This window comes from Aythya fuligula, chromosome 25, assembly GCF_009819795.1.
Source record: "Aythya fuligula isolate bAytFul2 chromosome 25, bAytFul2.pri, whole genome shotgun sequence".
In the NCBI taxonomy this organism is placed as follows: domain Eukaryota; kingdom Metazoa; phylum Chordata; class Aves; order Anseriformes; family Anatidae; genus Aythya; species Aythya fuligula.
The window spans coordinates 3,763,554-3,782,251 of record NC_045583.1 but is presented as its reverse complement, the minus strand read 5'-3'; the positions used below and the strand labels follow the sequence as shown (position 1 = coordinate 3,782,251).

Below are 18,698 nucleotides of genomic sequence, written 5' to 3'. Positions count from 1 at the left end.
CTCCCCCCGGGGAGGAGGATGTTTTGGCTGGGAAATATCGATGGGAAGCGAGGAGAAAAGTAAGCCCAGAGGGAGCCGGGCACCTGCCAAGCTCGCTAAATATCTCCAGGCTCCTCGGCAGACCTGGGCGTGCTGCTGGAGCTGGGCACGGAGCAGCAGGCGATGGGCGGGCAGGGTTCCTCCTTCTCAAGCCCTGCAGGAGGAAATGCTTCGACAAAAAGCCAAAGCTGGAGCATGCAGAGACAAGGACTGGGGGCTGCATCAGTGCCAACTGCCCCTCAGCTTTGCAGGACCCCCAGGGGCTCTGCATCCCCAGCTGATGTGTAGCAGGGAGTGCTGCGAGCTCCCGTGTCCCCAGCCAGGGTCACCCAGCACACACACACCCCCTGTGCCCCCCCAGGAGCCTCGCTGGAGACCCTCCATCCCCGTTAGGTGGGCACAGTCTGCAGAAACGCCAGCTTGGCATCTCTCTCCTGCCAAGCTGAAGACAAATTCCTGCTGTCACAGTGGCTCTTTGGTAGGCAATTTATTTACCTTGGATGCCGCAGCCTTATCGTTCATGGAAATGTTTATCCTAAATATTTAATAGCAGGGCTGCATAAACGGAGGCTTCCTGGGGAAGAAGCCCAGGCTGCAGCGGGGGCAGGCATAACCTCCCTTCCCCTGGTACTGCAAAAGTTAAAGATACTTTCTCGCTTCTCCCCAAGAATCACATCCTCAGCACCTCGAAATCAGAGATTTTTTAATCTGGCCAGAGGCCTCTTCATCACTTCCTGATGAGAAACGCAGGAGACCTAACAACAGCCCTTTTAAAAACAACATCCCCGATTCCACTAACTCGTTAAACAGAGAGAGCCTGAAAAGTGCCAACACTCCTATGAGAAAAGACGGGAGGGAGAGAGAGAGAGAGAGAGAGAGAGAGAGAGGGAGGAAAGAAAAAGCAGGTTATTTATAACGCCAGGCAGCATTAGGGTCTCTTCAGTCTCTCCTGCAAACTGTCTGCTGCTAGGTCACTCCCCAAAAAACCTGCCGAGCCCGTGACCTGCAAGCACAATATTTGGTCTGGGATCTAGGGCGGGCACCAGCCTTTGCAAACCGGGCGCCACACTCACATGCTGCTTGACACACGGGCGATCCCGCAGCAGAGCAGCGAGGCTTTGGAAAGGAGGTTCTCAGCTTGGTAAGTCCATCTCCATATTTATTACGATTTTTTTTTTTTTTTTCGAGGCTTGATTTCCATAGCCCTGCCGTGGAAGGCGGGCGGCTGCCCCTTGGAGCAGATGCCAGCGACACGGGTGGCACGGTGCGGGCGCCAGCGCTGGCGAGCCACGGCGGCCGGGTGCCCTCTCCCGCTCCCCGCAGCTCCTGCCCCGGCTGCAGCTCCCCAGACACCTGCATCGGGACCCCTGCACCCACCGCCTTCGACACCCGGGCACGTGCAGCGCCTGCTTGCAGCCCCCTGTGGCTTTGCTGCCTCCTCCTCTGCTTGGTTCGTGCCCGTGGTGCCCCTCGCTCCAAGCCCTGCTCCTTCCCTGGGTGGCCTGATGGGACCCACAGCCTCCAGCACAGAAGCGTGGAGGCTGGGAGATCGCACGGATAATGTGGCTGGCACGTGCAGATGCCACCCAAAAGTGGGGCTGAACCCACTGGGGAGGGGAGAGAGACCAAACAGAGCAGGGTGGATGCCGAGGACAGGCTCAGGGGCTGGTGGCACACTGAAGGGGGCACTGAGAAAGGAGGAGGAAGCCCCGGATTTGATCCTGCCCCATACAGAGGGACCCCAGGAAGAGGCGGCAGCCCCAGCACGGAGCAGACGGCTCTGTTTCACCAGGCAGAGTGCCCTGGAGTGGGAGGAAGGAGGAGAAGAAGCTCGCCTGCGACTGCCAAGCTCCCGCCGCACACGCAGCATCCCAAAGGACCACGGCTCCCCTGTCCCTCGGCTGCAAAGAGAAAGCAGGAGCTGTGCCTGCCCTCCTCGGTCTCAGCCCCCATTTTCTTCCAGCACTAGCTGCATGCCAGCATGCCTCGGTGGCAGGGCAGCCGCTGCCCCGAGCACAACTGTGCCCTTTTTGTCTGCTGGGCTCTGCGGGCGAGAAATCCCCTCCTCGCTGCTGGGTGTGCCAGGCTGGGGATGAGCGACCTGCCAGCCCCTCGGGAGCACGGTTTGTGTGGGCAGGAGGGCACGGACCCCCGGGGCTGAAATCTGGGCACAGCCAGCTCCACCACCACAGCTCTGCAGGGGCTGGCTGACAGCCCCCAGCAGCTTCCAGGGGGTCAGGAGGAGGAAGCAGCAGCGAACCCCAGCATTTTTCCCCTTTTCCCAGCCGTGCCCCAAGGGTGCAGACCCAGGACCCAGCGAGGTTTCCCATTTGCTCCGTGGCAGAGGCAGGGCTGGCGGCAGCCCCGCGCTCCCAGCCACGTGTACAGCAGGCAGGAGCCTCCGCTGCGCTCCCCCTCCGAGCAGCACGGCCCGGACTGTTTCCTGGAGGCATTTCAAGCCGCCGCGCTCGCGGGCTGCTCTGCGTGCTGGCATGGCCACGAGGCTTGGGGAAGGACAAGAGGCCGTCGCTGGCGTCCTCGTCCTGCCAGCACAGCGCCCTGGGGCGGTGCTGCAAAGCCCACGCGAAGCCAAAGGGGCTCCGGGGGGTGCTCGAGTGGTGCTGAGCATCCAGCCCCGCTCTCTGCTGGCCTCCAGCCCCAGGCAGATCGGCTCTCATAAACAGGGCAGGCAGTTTTGGGGGATGGTCCCGCTCTCCCGTGTCAGGCTGGGGGGACAGCAGGTGACAGCCCTTCCCCAGCAGGGGAGATCTCAGCTCCGAAGCGCTTTCCACTTCAGAATAAGCCAGAACTTGTTTACCAGGATTTCCATCAGTCCCAAGCATCCTGCGTGGTGGTGGGGGCAGGGGGAGCTGGATGAAACCCACGGCGACTCGTGTCGCCAGCGACTGCAGTAAAAATAGAGAGAACATAGAGCTGCCTCCAAACCCACCCCGAGCTCCGTCAGCCCACGGGGTGGGATCGTGGGGGTGGGATGTGGTCCTTCTCCTGCCTTGGGTGAACCCAGACCCTTTGGGGCAGAGCTGTGGCCTTGTACACACCCCAACAAACAGCCCCCATCTCCATCCCCTTCCCAGCTGCAGCAGAAATAGCGATAGGAAAGACTGGGCGAGCAGAGAGGCCCTGGAAGAGGCGTGAGATGAAAGCCACGGGTCTTTTTGTAGGACTCCCTCGGGTCCCCGTGCTCCCCCGGCCCTGCTGCCAGGTGCCACCAGGCCGTGCCCATGTCCATACCCCTCTCAGTTCCCAGCCTTCAGGGAGCATCTCTCCTGCCCCCAGCCCCTGCCCTGCTCCTGATTGTACCTCTGGTTCCCCCCCCCAGGTCCCCCCAGCACCCGCACCATGCGCTGGGCCACCGTCGTGCTCATCACCGCGCTCTGCGGGGCCTCGCTGGGCCAGTACAACGAGGAGGAGGACCTGGCGTGGTTGCAGTACTACATGCGGCAGTCCCGCATGTCCTCCTACAACTACATGCCCTACTACGAGGATGAGAACAGCCCCTACGTTTACTCCTACCTCCCGGCTCCCGACACGGAGGCAGAGCCCGGCCCCGAGCCTCAGCAGGCCCCTTCCTGGCAGTGTCCCCAGGAGTGTGACTGTCCCCCCAACTTCTCCTCGGCCATGTACTGCGACACCCGCAACCTGCGGTACCTGCCCTTCGTGCCCACCCGCATGAAGTACGTCTACTTCCAGAACAACCAGATCACCGCCATCCAGGAGGGGGCCTTCGACAACGCCACGGAGCTCGAGTGGCTGGCGCTGCACAACAACCAGATCACCAGCGAGAAGATGGGCAAGAGGGTCTTCGCCAAGCTGAGGAACCTGGAGAGGCTGTACATGAACAACAACAACCTGACCAAGATGCCCAGCCCCCTGCCCCGCTCCCTGAGAGAGCTCCACTTGTCCTACAACCAGATCTCCAAGGTGCCCTCCAACGCTCTGGAGGGCCTGGAGAACCTCACGGCCCTGTACCTCAGCCACAACTACATTTTTGAGATGGGCGCTTCCCTCAAAGGGCTCAAGTCCTTGATCCTGGCTGATCTGAGCTACAACCACCTCAGGAAGGTCCCTGACGGGCTCCCAATGGCCCTGGAACAGCTCTACCTAGAGTACAACCACATCAACGCCATCCCCGATGACTATTTCAAGGTCTCCCCCAAGCTGCTCTACGTGCGGATGTCCCACAACAGCCTGACGAACCAAGGTCTCTCCACCAACACCTTCAACAGCAGCAGCATCCTGGAGCTGGACCTCTCCTACAACAGGCTCCAGAAGATCCCCCGGGTCAGCACCCACCTGGAGAACCTCTACCTCCAGGGGAACCAAATCAACGGTGAGCAGGCGCGCGGCGGTGCTGGGGAGGCAGAACCCATGGTAGGGGGTTGAGCAGGAGAAGGGAATTTGGGGGATTTCTGGCCTCCCAGGTGGTCCTCAGCAAGGTAGGAAAGGGGGTTGGTTGTGGTGCTGGCTCTGAGCACTCCTTTGTGGTGCACAAATTCACATCTCTGGGTCCATCAAGCGTTTAGCCTGAGCATCTTTGGGCTGCAGATGCCAGAAACCAGCTGGGGTTTCTGAAACCAGGGACGATGCAGGGAAAAAGGGACCAGGGACAAACCCTGCGGTGCTCAGCAGCCTGCAGCACTCGGGGCCAGAGCATCTCCTCCCATCCCCTCCTGCCCCGAAATCTCCATCTGCAGCTCTCCCCAGTCCAACACCCTCTGCTTTATTCTCCAACCCGTCATGAGCTGCAGGTGGCGTGGCTCCAGTCCTTGCCATGTCCCAGAGCTGGCCCTGATGCCCCCCAGCCCTCCCTCCCCAGCCCCTGGAAGCCCCCAAGCCCCCCCAGAGCCCCTCGCTGCCTGCAGCTGCTGGACACGTCCTGGCCAGGGCCGGGGCAGACAGGAGCTCTTAGTTATTAGAGAGCCTTCTGCCAGGACTAAAATCCGCTCCATTTAATACACAAATAAATAAAAGGAACAGATTGTTCCGGGGATGCTGTTTATAAAGAAAGAAAAAAAAAAAAAAAAAAAGAGAGAGAGAGAGAGAAGAAAAAAAAAACCCTGCATCTCTTGGAAAAATCCACCCTGGCTCCTGTCACCTGCCAGCCCCCCAGGGCAGGATGCCCCCAGAGAAGTGCTGAAGCCCCCAAGCGAGGCCAGGCTGGGGAGGTGCTGTGCCAAAGTCGGCTGTTGTAGGGGAAAGAACCCCGCACCGAGGGACCGACAGAGACACGAAAACAAGAGCAGACTCCCAAATGTTTGCTTTCCAAACGTGTAGCTGTTAATATCTGCCCACAAATGCCACGAAACCACCGCGGAGCCAGCCGGGCTCGACTGCAGAGCTGCTCCAGCAGCCCTGGGAGCCCCCCCAGGAGCCCTTCAGTGGGGACGAGGTGCCCGCAGCACCCCCCTGCACCCCTGGGTGCTGCGTAGGCTCTGGGGAGATGCTGCTGCCCTCTCGGGGCTGGCCACCCCCTCCTGCCACCCAAATCACCCCCTGCCTCTGCCCCAAAGATGCTAAAATGGAGCCAAAGAGCCCAGAGCGGCCCAAATCAGCTGGGGAACTGGGGCTGGGCGCCCCACAGCACCCCAGTGCACCCCAGTGCACCCCAGTGCCTTCCCCAGCAGCTCCCAGCCCGGAGCTTTGCTGCCCTCTAGTCGGTCGCTGCTCTCCCAAATCCGGCACAAAAAAATCAGGATTTGCTCCAAACCCAGGCAGGGCCTGGCCTGAGAGGGGCTGGCAGCAGCGGGGGGCAGAGGAAAGGAGAGGGGACGAGGACAGGGACAGGAACAGGGATGTGTGTCCCCCCCCTAGACACACTGCCTGGGTGGTCCTGGTCCCCAGCGGTGCCCTGGGGGGGTCTGGATGCTGCAGCTCGTGGAGCTGATGAAACCCAACAGCAATCCCCGCTGCAGGGCGATGCTTCCCAGCTGACACCACCCCGTGCTTTTTTCCTACCTGCACCCCAGCCACGCTGGGCAAAGCCCCAGCTCCAGAGCTCTGAGCACACACAGGCTGCTCCTGACTGCGGCCAGAAGCATCAACAATTCCTCCAGAAGGACGCAGAGCCCCTAAATTTCCAATTATTCCTGCCGAATAATTCGGCAGGAATAATTGGAAATTTAGGGGCACTTGCATCATTTCCCTGCCCATCCTGGCACGGGGTCGGTGCCCCCAGACCCATCGTGGGACCACGTCCCCCTGACATCTCTGGGTCTCCTTCTCCCCGCAGAGTTCTCCATCAGCAGCTTCTGCACCGTGGTGGATGTCATGAATTACTCCCGGCTCCAGGTCCTGCGGCTGGACGGCAACGAGATCAAGCGCAACGCGGTGCCCCCCGACGCCCCGCTGTGCCTGCGGCGTGCCACCATCATCGAGATCTAGCCTGGTCGTCATCCCCCTCCCCGTGGTCCTCAGGACTTTGCTCCCCCGTCCCTGGGGGGACGCTCACTCCCCATTTTAATGCAGCTTGACGGTTTGACTTGGCTTCTGCAATAGTGCAATAATGGTGCTCCAAGCCCACAGGATCCGTTGTGGGCTGGATCTGTTCAGCCCCAAATGTTCCCCCTTCCCAGCTCTCTGGCCACGCAGGGTGGGAGAGGTCCCAGCACGAATCCCACCACGGCCATGCCCCAGCATCCACGGGAGGGAAGGGGGAGAGCTCGTCCCATCTCCAAAACCCGGCCCCATTTAGGGGGTTCAGGCGTGGGTCCTGCAGAACCAGCACAGGTAACGGGGCTCACCTTGGGCCAGGCTTTGGTGAGCTGCACGGGTAAAAGGTTAAAGGTGCTCTGGCTGCCAGCATCCCTCTCTTTAGGACGGGGAAGGCTAAATCCACTCTTTCCCCTTGTTTTTTCCCCTCTTTCCCCCCAGCCTCCTGCCCCAGGCATAAAGCTCATCGGGGAGAAACCCCAAAACTTCCTGCTGCTGCCGAGCGGCCCTCAGCTGCTGAGCTCAGAGAGAAACCCTCCCAACCCCTGCTTTGGGCCAGGACCGGGGCTGAGGGACGGGCACCTCGCAGCACCAGCACCCTGCAGAGCTCGGGGTTGCGCCAGAAGCCAGCCCCTCGCCCCCACTGCCCCCTCCCTGGGCACAGGCACCGGGTGCTGCAGCCAGAGGCACCCGGGCTCACGTTCAGCTGTAGCATGAGGGCAGCCGGGGCTCATACGGGGTCTGCAGGGGGCACACAGCCCCCATCCCACAAATCTGCCCAAATCACCTGCTTTCTACACGCCCCTTGCCCACAGGTGCCCCAGATTACCGCTGTGACCCGGGCCCAAGGCAGGAGAGGTGCAAGGGCCAGGCAGGATCCACCTGGGTTTAACACGGCAGGGATTTTGCTGCTCGTAAAACCCCAGGACCTGACCCCAAAAGCTCATCCATGCCTGCAGGGTCCATCCTGGTGTGAATCAACGCGGTGTGCCCAGCTCTCTCCTGCCCGTTGGTGTGACTCAGAGCTCTCCCCTGCCCCACTAATTGGGGTCTCTCATTAAAAACAACCCAGCAGCACCACGTCCACCGGTCAGCAGCACGACCGCATTCACCGAGAGCCAAAACACCCCCTTAGTTCCTTGGACGGCTTAGTTTGGGAACCAAAGGGGCAGCTGAGCTTTGGAGATGACCTGCAAAGCTGAAGAGGTCATCCCGACCCTCTGCATTTAAACTGCATGCTAACACTATAGAAACAAAAACCCAAAAAAAACCTGTACTATCACCGACGCATGAACTGTAGGTATCATACCGGCCAATAAAGCCCTTTCTGTAACTGCACCGAACGTGTCTGAGGGATCCCAAAATGCAGGGAGAGGCCGAGGGCTGAGTGTCTGGGCTGCTCTGAGCATCCCCTCCTGCAGACCAGACCTCCCCGCAGCCATAACCCGGGCTGGATTTGCCGTCTGGTGGCTGCTCCAGACACTGCACGCGTGGCTGCTGCCTTCCCCGTGCCACGGAGCTGCCGCCCCAACACTCCGCGTGTGGGGTTCGTGTAAAAATACGGGGGGGAAAAAACCCAGGCTGAAAGCTGCCAGCTAGGGGAAGGATGAGAAAGGACGGCGGTGCTGCTGGTCGTATTTTGGGTGCTTTCACGTCCTCCGGCATTCAGCCTTGCTTATTTTTAACAGCCGAGCTGGAAAATGATGAACAAAATACCATATGGGAAGGAGTTTTGGAGAGCTGGGGTGCACAGAAAGGACCTCCTGCTCCACAAAAGGCTCTTGCAGAAGCCAGATGGGGGCAGAGGCACAAAGACCCCACTCCGGCCCCTTCCCCATCCTTGGCCACATCCCGGAGCCACAAAGGGACCTGCACGTCCCCACGTCCCCATCGCCACCTCCTGCAGCCTGCTGAGGTCCCTGAGGCTGCTGCTGGGTGCTGGTGTTGCCCATCACATGTGGCCACGGCTTTTCTCCCCCTCCCCAAGGCCCCCAGCAGTCGGGTTTGGGAACTGACCTGCACCCAGGGGTCCTGGCAATGGGGTTTGGGAGCCACCCTGCCCCCAGGGGTGCCCACCCTAGGAGCAAAGCGCACCTCTTGGGTGAGAGCTGGGGCAAAGCCAGCTCGGCGCAGGGGACCAAGGGGAGGACCTGGCCCTGCTGGGACCCCAAAAGCATCACCCCAAGGGTGCTTCACCCCCCGCGGCTGCAGTTGCCGCTTTCCACCAGCTGGGGGCCGGGGGCTGCCTCCCAAGGTGGGGGGGGAGGCGAAGGGGAGACGGGCTGCGCCCTCCTTTCTCCCCCTCCCCAAAAAAAGGAGGAGACCCCATTGGTCCTGCGAGCCCCTGAGCGCCCAATCGCTGCCCTGTTGCTGTGTAGGGGAGGGCAGGGTGGGGGCTTCATCCCCTTCCTCCTCCTCCTCTTCCTCCTCCTCCTCCTCCTCCTCCTCCTCCGGGGGGCCCCCCAGCAGCCCGTGTCCCACTATGGGGGAGGAGGAGGGGGATGCCGAGTGTGGGGCTTTGTCCGGACCCACCCAGGAGCCTACAGGAGGGGAAGCCCCAAACCAACCGCACGCAGCCCCCCGGCCCCCCAGGGCTGTGCCCCGCAGCCTCTGTGGGGTCACCTCTGCACCAGACCCTAAAAACCAGCAGGGCACCCCATGGGGACAGCAGGGTTCCTCCAGAGCTCCCCTAAACCCCCTCTCATTCCAGCACCCCAACCCCTTCCCAGGCTCTCCCCCCCGATCCTCTTCCCCTCCCCGTTTTTCTGCTCTCCCCCTCGAATCCTCCCTCGGCTCCAGCGCTCCCAGCGCCGCTCCGGGAGGGGCAGGATTTGTGCCTGAAAACAACCCCCCAAAACCCCCTCCTTTGGGGAGAAGAAACAGGCGAGGGGTGGCTTCGACCTGAGGCCAGCACCGACACGGCTGGGGGCTTGGGGGGGGACAGAGCCCCCCGGGGACGTGAGCGCCACGCACGGCGCCGTCGGTGTGTCCCCGGGACGTGCACCCGGCGGCGTCCTGTCCTTCAGCACTTCCCTTTGCTCAATTCTCCCCAGCCTTAACCTAAAACCTTTATTGTTCTCGGGCTAGGTTGGGACCGGGACCTTCTGAATGTTCTGGTTTCTCCCCGAGGCCACGGCCCCATTTTTTGCTCCGACGTGCGCTCGCTCGCCCGCTGGATGGTGCTGAGGACAAAAGGACCCCGTGGCCGGGGCTGGGCAGGGCCGGCCGCAAATGTTCCCCCTGCACCTGGCTGGCTGCAGACGTGCTCGCGACGTGCCGAGCAATAAAAGTTGATTATTAATAAGCCGCTTGGATCTGGGCCGCGGCAGCTGCGACATTGCTGGGAAGAGATAAGAAAAGAGCCGAGGCAGCGGGAACGCTGCGTGGGGTGTGGGGACGGACCCGGCACCGCTCGAGGTCCCATTTCACAGAGGAGCAGACTGAGGCCTGGGGGAAACACGAAGCTTCTCAGCTCTCGTAGCGCCACGCCAGGAGTTAAATAGAGCCTGGGATTTGGGGGATCGGGATTTAGGGGGCTCAGGGAGGCCAGAGGGGACGGTGGGACTCGGTCCGAACACTTTGGGGGCCATCGGAGGGCCGAGTGCCCCCCTGTGCTGCAGACCTGGCACCCGTCCTCCCCGCACGTCCCCAGCAGCGTTTGGGCAGGGGGGCGAGGGACGGGCAGGAAATTCCCAATCTGTTCGGCTCCCATTCTTGCCTCCCCTTTTGTTTCACTCGCCATCTGTCCCGCAGCCCCGCGCAGCCCCGCGCTCCCGCTGCACGTGCCGTAAATATCAAGACGGGCTTTGTCTCTGCTTCAAAAGGCGCAGCGGACCCCGAGCCACGGCCAGCACCGCCTGGCAGCCTCAAAAATGCAGGGGGCTGGCATGGCTTGGGGGGCTCGGCTGTCCCACTGCCTCTCTTGCTGAGCTTTTTTTTTTGTGGGGTCGGGGTTTGGGGAGCGCAGGCTCAGCCTTGCTCCGCTCGCTGGGTGTTTGCGACATCCCAAAATGGAGCCACGGCCCCTGGTAAGCACCCAGGGGGGAATTTTGTGGGGCAAACTCCAGCTGTTCCCCCTGCAGAGCCACCCCCAGCGGCCGGGACACACACACACACACACACCAGCCCTCGCTCCTCGGGGAGCAGCAGCCGCTGTCCCAGCCTGGCTGCAGCCTTTTCAGTCCGAACAAAGCCCCAAAGCAGTCAGCAAGGGCAGCTGCTCCGCTTCAGCCCCGTCCTTCCCCTTCTCTGTTTTATCCGGTGCTATAATAGACGTAAACTCCCCGGTAAAAGGGCATTGTCAGAGGGAAAAGGGGCCTCGCCCTTCGTCTGGCAGCTGGGAGCAGGGGGACGGTGCAGGGCTTAGGGACATTGTTGCCCGTGGCCCGTTCCCATAACACAGCTCCCGGCGGTTCCCCGCGGGGGAACCTCTCTCATCCAGCAGAGGCTGGGACGCAGACCCAGCATCTCCCTGAAATCCCCATCCCTCAAGAATTGTACACCTCGACCCGATCCGGGCTCTGCACTGGGTGGAGAGCCCAAGGGAGGTGCCAGTCCCCTCTCGGGGCCGGCCTGGCAACGTGTCCCCCCATCTGGTCCCTCTCCTGGGCAGCACCCATCTGCCTGGGGGAACCCGGGCTGCTCCTTGCACCCTGTGCCGGGGGGCAGATGCTGTTGCTGACCCCTGGATGGGGCATGAGCAGAGCAAAGCAAGGACCTGAAGGCCCTGAATGAGGCCCAGGCAGCCCGGAGAGGTTCACACGCCCGGCTGAGGCTCGCCCCGGGCGCTGCGCTCCCGTCCCAGACGCTGACACCGCTCCAGGAGGAAGCACAAAATGCCCCAGGGCAGCGAGCGCCGCTCCCGGCTGCTCCCACAGCCCTGCCTGCGCCCTGCCCTCGCCTTGCTGCTGCTGCCAGGGCACAGCATCCTTTGGGGACAATGGCACAGTGTCCTTTGGGAATTGGGGTACAGCATCCCACCGGGACAGGGGGCACGGCATCCCCAGGGACAGGGGCGCAGCATCCCTCGGGATCAAAATCACAGCATCCTTTGGGGACAGGGACGCTCTTGGGGACAGGGACACAGCGTCCCTGGGGGGTTACAGGGCACCGCTGCTGCTCGGGGGACACACAGCCTCCTGTCCCCAAGGTTTGTGCCCCGCTGCCGTCGGATGCCATCAGCAGCACGGTGCCGGGATGCCCCCAGGGTGCAGGGGGAGGACGGAGGGGTTCTGGTTGCCCAATGCTGACAGACTCCTGAAAAAAAAAAAAAAAAAAAAAAAAAAAAAAAACAGTAATTACTATTATAATATTTAAGAAGAATCGTATGCAAATCCTCCCGGCGAGCTGAGCGAGCTCTGCCCTGACCTGCGCGGCACGGGGAGGCCTCTTTTTCTCCCTGGCTCTCTCAAACCCTTCGCTGGGAAACAAAAGGTGCAAAGTTTAGTGGTGCATGAAAGGAGAAACAAAACCCAGCCCCAGCCGCGGCCCCCCCACCGCCCCAGCAGACAGATGGCAACAGTTGTCCCCGCGCACCAGTTGCTCGCCGCCGCCAACAAGCCCCTTTTATCCCCCAACAGGTCGTAAATGAGAGCCCCGGAGCCGGGCAGCAGCCGCGGAGGGGCCCGGATGGGGACAGGGATGGGGACGGGGACAGCTCTCCCCGTGGGATGCGCAGAGGGAGAACAAAAAAGCAGCTGAAAGCAGCTCCTCGCCCCCTGCCCATCTGTCTGCACCTCGGGAGCCTCTCCCCAGGGGACGCAGCACGGGGGTGGCTGGGGCGAGTCAGCCCCTGGGACCCTGAGCCCCTCGGTGGCACTGTGGGAGCAGGGAAATGCGGGGTCCCGCTGCGTTTGGAGCCTTATGGGGCCAAAGCAGGTTGTCCTGTGCGGTTGTCCCATCCTCAGTGGGGGTGTGCCCTCTCCAGACCCCACTTTTGTGCCATTTGAGGCGTTCACCTCAAAGGGGGACCACCTTTGGGGGGGGTACCAATGCCCCACGTGCCAAAGGACATGCTCAGGGCACAATTTCGGGGCACCAGCAGCAGATTCCTTCCCCCTTTGTGCAAGGAACGGCCCCATCCCCTCTCTCTCCCTGCTGTAATTTTTAATAAACCGGAGTTCTGTGCGGGACCTGCCCTGCGCCTCTGCACTGGAGCAAGAGGGAGCGGAGACGGGGCTCAGCCCCGAGCTTTGTGCTCCTTCGGGGGGAAGGTTTTCGGGGTAAGTCAGCACAAAGCAACGCTGCAGCCTGCCCTGGCTGCTCTTGGAGCCCCTCCAAGCCCAGAGAGCCGCGAGGGCGGAGATGCGAGCACCGAGACAGGCGCTGCGCCCCGTGGGGGGAGGCGAGTGGGTGTGCGGCGGCCGCGACGCGCTCGCATCTGCCGGTGACCTTTGTGGGAAGGAGGGTTTTTTTTTTTTCCATGTCTCGGTTCAGTTTTTAGCGAGGGCTGGAAAGGCAGAGGCGGGTGTTCTCCTTCGTGCTGGTGTGCGTGGGGCTGTCGGGGATGTCCAAGAGCAGAGCCAGGAAGGGTCGGGGCTGCGGGGAGCTCATGAGCGGGTCCCTCCGCGCTCCGGAGAGGCAGAGGACGGTCTGTCGGGATGAAGAGCAGGTGAGGATCGCAGTCGCCAGACAGAAATCTCTCCGCCAGCCTTGCTAAGAGACGAAACCAGCAGCCTGTGTGCAAAACAAGACCCAGGAACCCCTGCCTGCACCCCGAGCTTGCCAAGGGCGGCGATGCCGCAGCCCTGCCGCCCCGCTGCCACCCAGAGCGCCGCGGGCTTGGCACAGCACCAACCCCTGCAAAGCCCACAAACCACCTTCCCGTTGCTGGGCCACGTGGTTGCAAACTTTCTACAGCTCCGGCAGATCCTGGGAAGATCATTTGGGTGCTGCAGCACCCCGCAGGCACCGGTGTGTGCCCCGCAGCTTGTGCCTTCCCCTCCCAACCCCGAGGCTGGGGCAGGGCAGCGAGCTGCCGGCTGCTTCGCCCCAGATACAGGCGAGCGTGGCTGCACCCACACGAGTGCCTGATTGGCCTCAGCTGAGCCAAATCAGCCGGTCCCGACCCGAAATAGTCGGTCCCAACCCGGTGCCTTCGCCCTGATGGCAAACAAAGGGCAGGAAGCACCTGGCGGAGGCCAAGCCCTGCGTGAGCCACAGGAGGAGGCTCGGCGGCGCCCGGTTTCATTTCTGCTGATGTTGCTTTTCTGATAACCCAGAGCTTGAGAAATGCCCAACTGCTGCCGGAGGGGCCCCGGGAAAGAGCCAAACAAATGCACCCGCACGAAAAACAACGATGTTTTGATGTGAATTGGGCGAGATCTCTGCGTGGACCTGCGGAGATCCTGCCCTGTGGTGGTCGCTGCCTTCGGGTCAGGGCATTTCCCGAGGCTGATTTGGGCTTTGCACTAAGGGTGTTCCTCCAGCAGACAGCCCCCCGCACCCCCAGCTCCCTGGAGGACGGGCAGGCGGTGCTGCAGCTGCACACACACACGCCTGGGCAGCCTGGCACAGCAAGCAGGGGCACAGCACAGCGCTGGGGACAGGACATGAAAACCCTTTTCACTCCCCGTAGGCAGCAAAAGCTTGACCCAGCACTGCCCACGGAGGGATTTTGGGGGGGAGACTCATTTCCAAGTGGGTGTCACCTCGTGGGGACTCAGCCTTCCCGCTGGTTGCAGGACGCAGGAGGTGCCAGCAGGGCCAAAGGGCTGTGATCTCGCCGAGGCCACGTCAGGGACGCGTGCTCGTTTGTGCATCACGCCGATCTCTGATTACAGGGACACGATCTGACCTGGGTTCCTTGAGCCAGGCACTTCCCTGTCCTCCCAGAAACACCCAAATGAAAAAAAATAAATAAGAATCCCAGCAGAAATCCAGCAAAAAAGGAGCCCAAACTGCAGCAGGCGGGAGGTGGGCAGAGGTGGGCGCGTTTTTCTTTATTTTCCATTTTTTCTGGAGCTGCTCCAGGCACGCAGGGGAGCACCTGGGGCCCTGGGGTACAGCACAGCCATGCCCAGAGCTGGTCCTGGGACGTGCTCGGCACCCTCGTGATGGGCAAACAGGCTGAGGGCTAAGACCCAGCCCCAAAAGGCTTGGAAAGGTTTGGGGGGGACCTGGTTTCACGCAGCGTGTAGCGCCAGGTATCGCGATCCCAGCAGAAGGAACACGGCAAACAAAATAAAAATAGCAGATGAGTCAGCTATCCAAAGGCTGGCGGGGGGGTCTGGTTGCCGTGCCATGGAGCTGACTCCTCGCTAAACGCCGCCCTGCGTAAGAGCCGTATTTTTATCCTGGCTAGCAGTGGCTCGAATTTTCGAGGATCTCAGCTCTGCTGGCCCAACCTTCATGGTTATGGCCCCAAAAATGGGCTGGGGTGCACGGGTTGGGGCAAGGACCGTGCTGGCCCAAACAGGGGCCGTGGCAAGCTGGCCCGGGCAAGCCAGGCAAGGTCTGGCCACCATCAGCTGACTGCAGGAAGCCTTTGAACCTGCGTGACTGCCGGGCTAATCAGCGGCCGAGCGGGACGCCCATTCCTCCCTAACAGCCTGGTTTCACAAGCAGCAGCAATTTTGGGCGTGTTTCTGGAAACTAATGACGGGATGAGTTGAAAAAGGAGTGGCTTTGACACGGCCCCAGCAGCAGCCCGCAAATTGTTTTTCCTCCTGGAGGAGGCCCCGGCGTGATAAAAGCAGGAGGGGAGGAGGTGGCGGGTGCCCACCCTCGGCAGCAGCTCCTCTCCGGGAAGCCCTCAGCCCTGGGAGCATTTGGGGTGGGGGGCCAGGACCCCACAGGCTTCAATCCAAGCCCTCCTGGGCTTTACAGAAATGTTTGGGACCCACCTGAGCTGATTGGGTGAATTTTTGGTGAAATAAGGTCGGCCTGAAGCTGAGCAGGGAGGTGGGGGTAAGGACACGAGGTGGACGTCCCCGTCGCAGCTCCCTGCTGCAGTCAGCACAGCAAAACAGGATCTGTCCTGAATCAGCCCCGGCTGCCTTTGCCGTGACTGTCCCCAACATTTTGATCCTCTGATTTTGTGCCCTTCCTGCCCCGGGGGCTGCTGACTCAGCCTGGAAGGGCAGCGGGGAAGGCTCAGCAATAGGACTTGGTGCCACCCCATGGGGTCAGCTCCTCTGGGGGCAACCAGGAGCCGCCTCTGTGCCATGAATCGCCTGCTGCCAAGATTTTTTGGTGTTCTTCATGGTGTCGGGGAAGAGCTGGCAGTCAGCTCTAGCACCTCGCTGCCCTGGCTGGAGCTGGGATTTCCAAAATCCGCCCTGAGCCCCCGGTGCCCAGCCCAGGAGAGCCAAATGAGCGTGGGAAGGAGCTGTGGCAGGACACCCAGGGTTAGTCATCCACATTCCCAGCCTCTGCTCCTTGGGGCTGGAGGGTCAGGCTTCGAGTCAGCACCTTGAGTAAGCAGCTTTCTTCCTCCTCCTCCTCTTCCTCCCAGCCGGGTGTTGGCAGCCAGCCACACGTTACCCAAGCCCCCAGCACTTTCAGGATCTCAGCCATGATCCCAACCCTTTGTGAGCACTCAGCACTTCCCAGGAAGACGACAAGGCTCTGGTACTGCTACATTTTTATTAAAGTAACAAAAGCATTACGTCTGTCGAAGGATCTGTACATCCCGTATATAAAAACACTACTGTACAACGAGAAACCATCCACTCCCTCCTCCCAGCGCAGCTTACAGACTCGCTACCATTTCCAGACACAAAAAGCAGGTCCCGTTCAACAGTCCAGCTTGTTTAACCGGGGAGAGGAACCCCCCCAAGACACACTCCTAAAACACACACCATCCGGCCCTAAAAGTGAGCATCAGGCTTGTAGGCAAAAAAAAAAAAGGCAACAGCACACTAATTCACAGCTTTTACATGGAACCAGCTACAAGAGAAATGGGTCGCACCCAGATCCGGGTGGCTTTGGAGCTAACAAGACACCTTTAACACCAGACTCCTCCACCTGGGGACGGAGAACTCGGCTATTTCTGCTTCGTGAGCGGGGGCACGCTAGGGTTAGTGTGTTCCTTTGGTGTGGGCTGCCGCTCCTCACCAGCTCTTTTTCTGGTAAGAGGGTGAAACAGGGGGAAAAACCTTCCGACTGCAGCGATGGGGACAAATTACAAGCCAAGGGGCAGCCTCCTGGGGACTCCCACCCAGCAGAGCACACGGCGCTCATCCTGGACACACTGCAGCTCCTGGGGAGCTTCCCACAAAACCAGATTTAAGCAGTGACTTGAGCTCAGATCCCTTTTCCTTGAAAAAGGAGCTTGCTTTTCGGAAGTTCCCCAGCACTCCCCTCCGGGTGATGTCACCCCTTGCACAAGGTCACCAGGGGAAAAGCCCCGGCGCCTCCTTCAGCTTCTGCTCTGGAGATGTGAGAGACTCGAGCGGTGCAGAGGGAAGTGATGCAACTTCAGAGCTACCGCCTGCAACTGCCCAGGGACAAACAGATCCTGCTAAAATGTCAAGCGGGGAGTTACCCATCGAGGCTGGTTTTCCAGTTCAGGAAATCGCGATTTGAAACTGCTACAGAAATCTGAACTACACTTTTCCACCTGAAAAGCAGCCCGAGCCGGGGAAGCGATGCTATTTTTAATATTAAAAACAAAGCTAAGCACTGTGGCAGACAGGAGGCTTCCTTCCTCTCCCAGAGCGTTCGGGGTTTTGAAATATATTGCACAATTGTCTGAGAACTTGATTCATCAAAGGCTGGGAAAGAACAACTCTGGTTATGCCAGTCGGCTGCTGGGTCAAGAAAAGAGGAAGGTAAAGAGCGTGCTGCGAAACAGCTCGGGGAAAGTTTCGTCAAGAGCAGACCACGTCAATGCCCTGGTTTTTCAATCACTTCTCCCAGGATCCCTGGAGGAGCACCAGCTGGTTAGGAAAAAGGCAAGGGACACGGAGCATCCCGGTAAAGGCTCATTCCCCAGCAGGCAGGTAGAGTTTTTGGGGCAGCACCGCTGGTTCCCACCCAACCTGAGGGAGCTGGAGCAGTTTAAGGGCTAAATCCCAAACAAGGCTCAGGAAATCTCCCTGAAGACGAGTACCACGGGGACTCCACGAGCTCTGCTTGAAGGGGCAAAGCCCAGGACCAGGCATTAGTTGTGCAAAATGGTTTTGGACCAGGAGATCGGAACCAGGCGGTGCCCCCAGCGAGGTCTCAGTTGAGCCAGCTCCCGGGGTCAGCCTCTCGCTGAGCACCCAGGGGAGGAAGAGAGGGGAGAAGAGGGGGGAATTTAAAAGCAACACTAACCCCAAAGCACCTGAGCATCCCAGCTCGGAACTGCAGCAAGCACAGGGGGGTGGAAATCCCCGAAACTTTGGGATTTTAGGAGAGAAGGCAAGAGAGGATCCGACACCAACCTCTAGGGCACAAGGCAAGTTGCTTCAGCTCTTCCGGAGAAGTGACGCAGCAGGTCGTCAGCACCAGATTAGGCAATTTTTATACGCAAGAGGCCACGGACTGGGTGTCTGAGCCCTCCAGAGCAGGCAGGCCTTGTAATTCAGAGCTGATTTCAGGGTCTGGAGCACCCTGCCTGGGCAGAAAGCTGTGGTGACAGCCAGGTACCGGGGAGCACCAGGAACAAGGAGCACTCCGGTGCCACCACAGCACCTGCAATATTCATCCTGGGGACCTCCATGGCACAGCCTGGTGCTTCCCCAGCCACCACATCTCTGCCTCGGGTGTTTCACGTGGCGAGGACACCCCCAGGGCCCCCTCAGCCCAGCAGCAGGCAGGAGATGGAGGGGTTGGAGACCAGCCATGCGCTGCCCCTTGCTTTGTGCTCCAGGGGGGCAGCCCAGAGCTGCAGCACTCCAAAAGTTGGTAGGTCCAGAAAAGCCAGAGCAGGAGAGGTCCCAGGGCCCCCAGCATCACCCAGCCCTCAGGGCAAGGTTCCCCTGCATGATTTCTCCAGGCACCCAGAGATCAGCCGAGCTGGGAAGTGAAACTGGTGAAGAGAAGACGGCAACTCCCCCTTGTCCCTTCCCAAACAGCATCGCAACACTTGGTGACAACACTGCTAGGAACCAGGACAGGGGGGTGACATCTCCCCCCACCAGCCACACGTCCCAGCCTGCCTCTTCCCCCTCTTCCTCCATTCCGAGCTGCCCAAGTGAGCGAGCCAGCCTACTGCAATTGCCATCCAACACTAATTAGGTAGATATCGGCTTCATAATAAAAACTCATAAGCTTGCAACAGC

The 18,698-nt window shown here is 60.6% G+C and overlaps 1 protein-coding gene across 1 annotated transcript; it reads left to right on the top strand.

Moving 5' to 3' along the window:
• Nucleotides 1-871: 871 nt before the first annotated feature.
• On the top strand, nucleotides 872-7,827 carry FMOD (fibromodulin). The gene is made up of 3 exons (XM_032203218.1): nucleotides 872-1,180; nucleotides 3,380-4,390; nucleotides 6,290-7,827. The coding sequence occupies exons 2-3, from the start codon at nucleotides 3,400-3,402 to the stop codon at nucleotides 6,439-6,441; spliced, it is 1,143 nt and encodes a 380-aa protein (XP_032059109.1). The 5' UTR covers nucleotides 872-1,180; nucleotides 3,380-3,399; the 3' UTR covers nucleotides 6,442-7,827.
• Nucleotides 7,828-18,698: the final 10,871 nt, after the last annotated feature.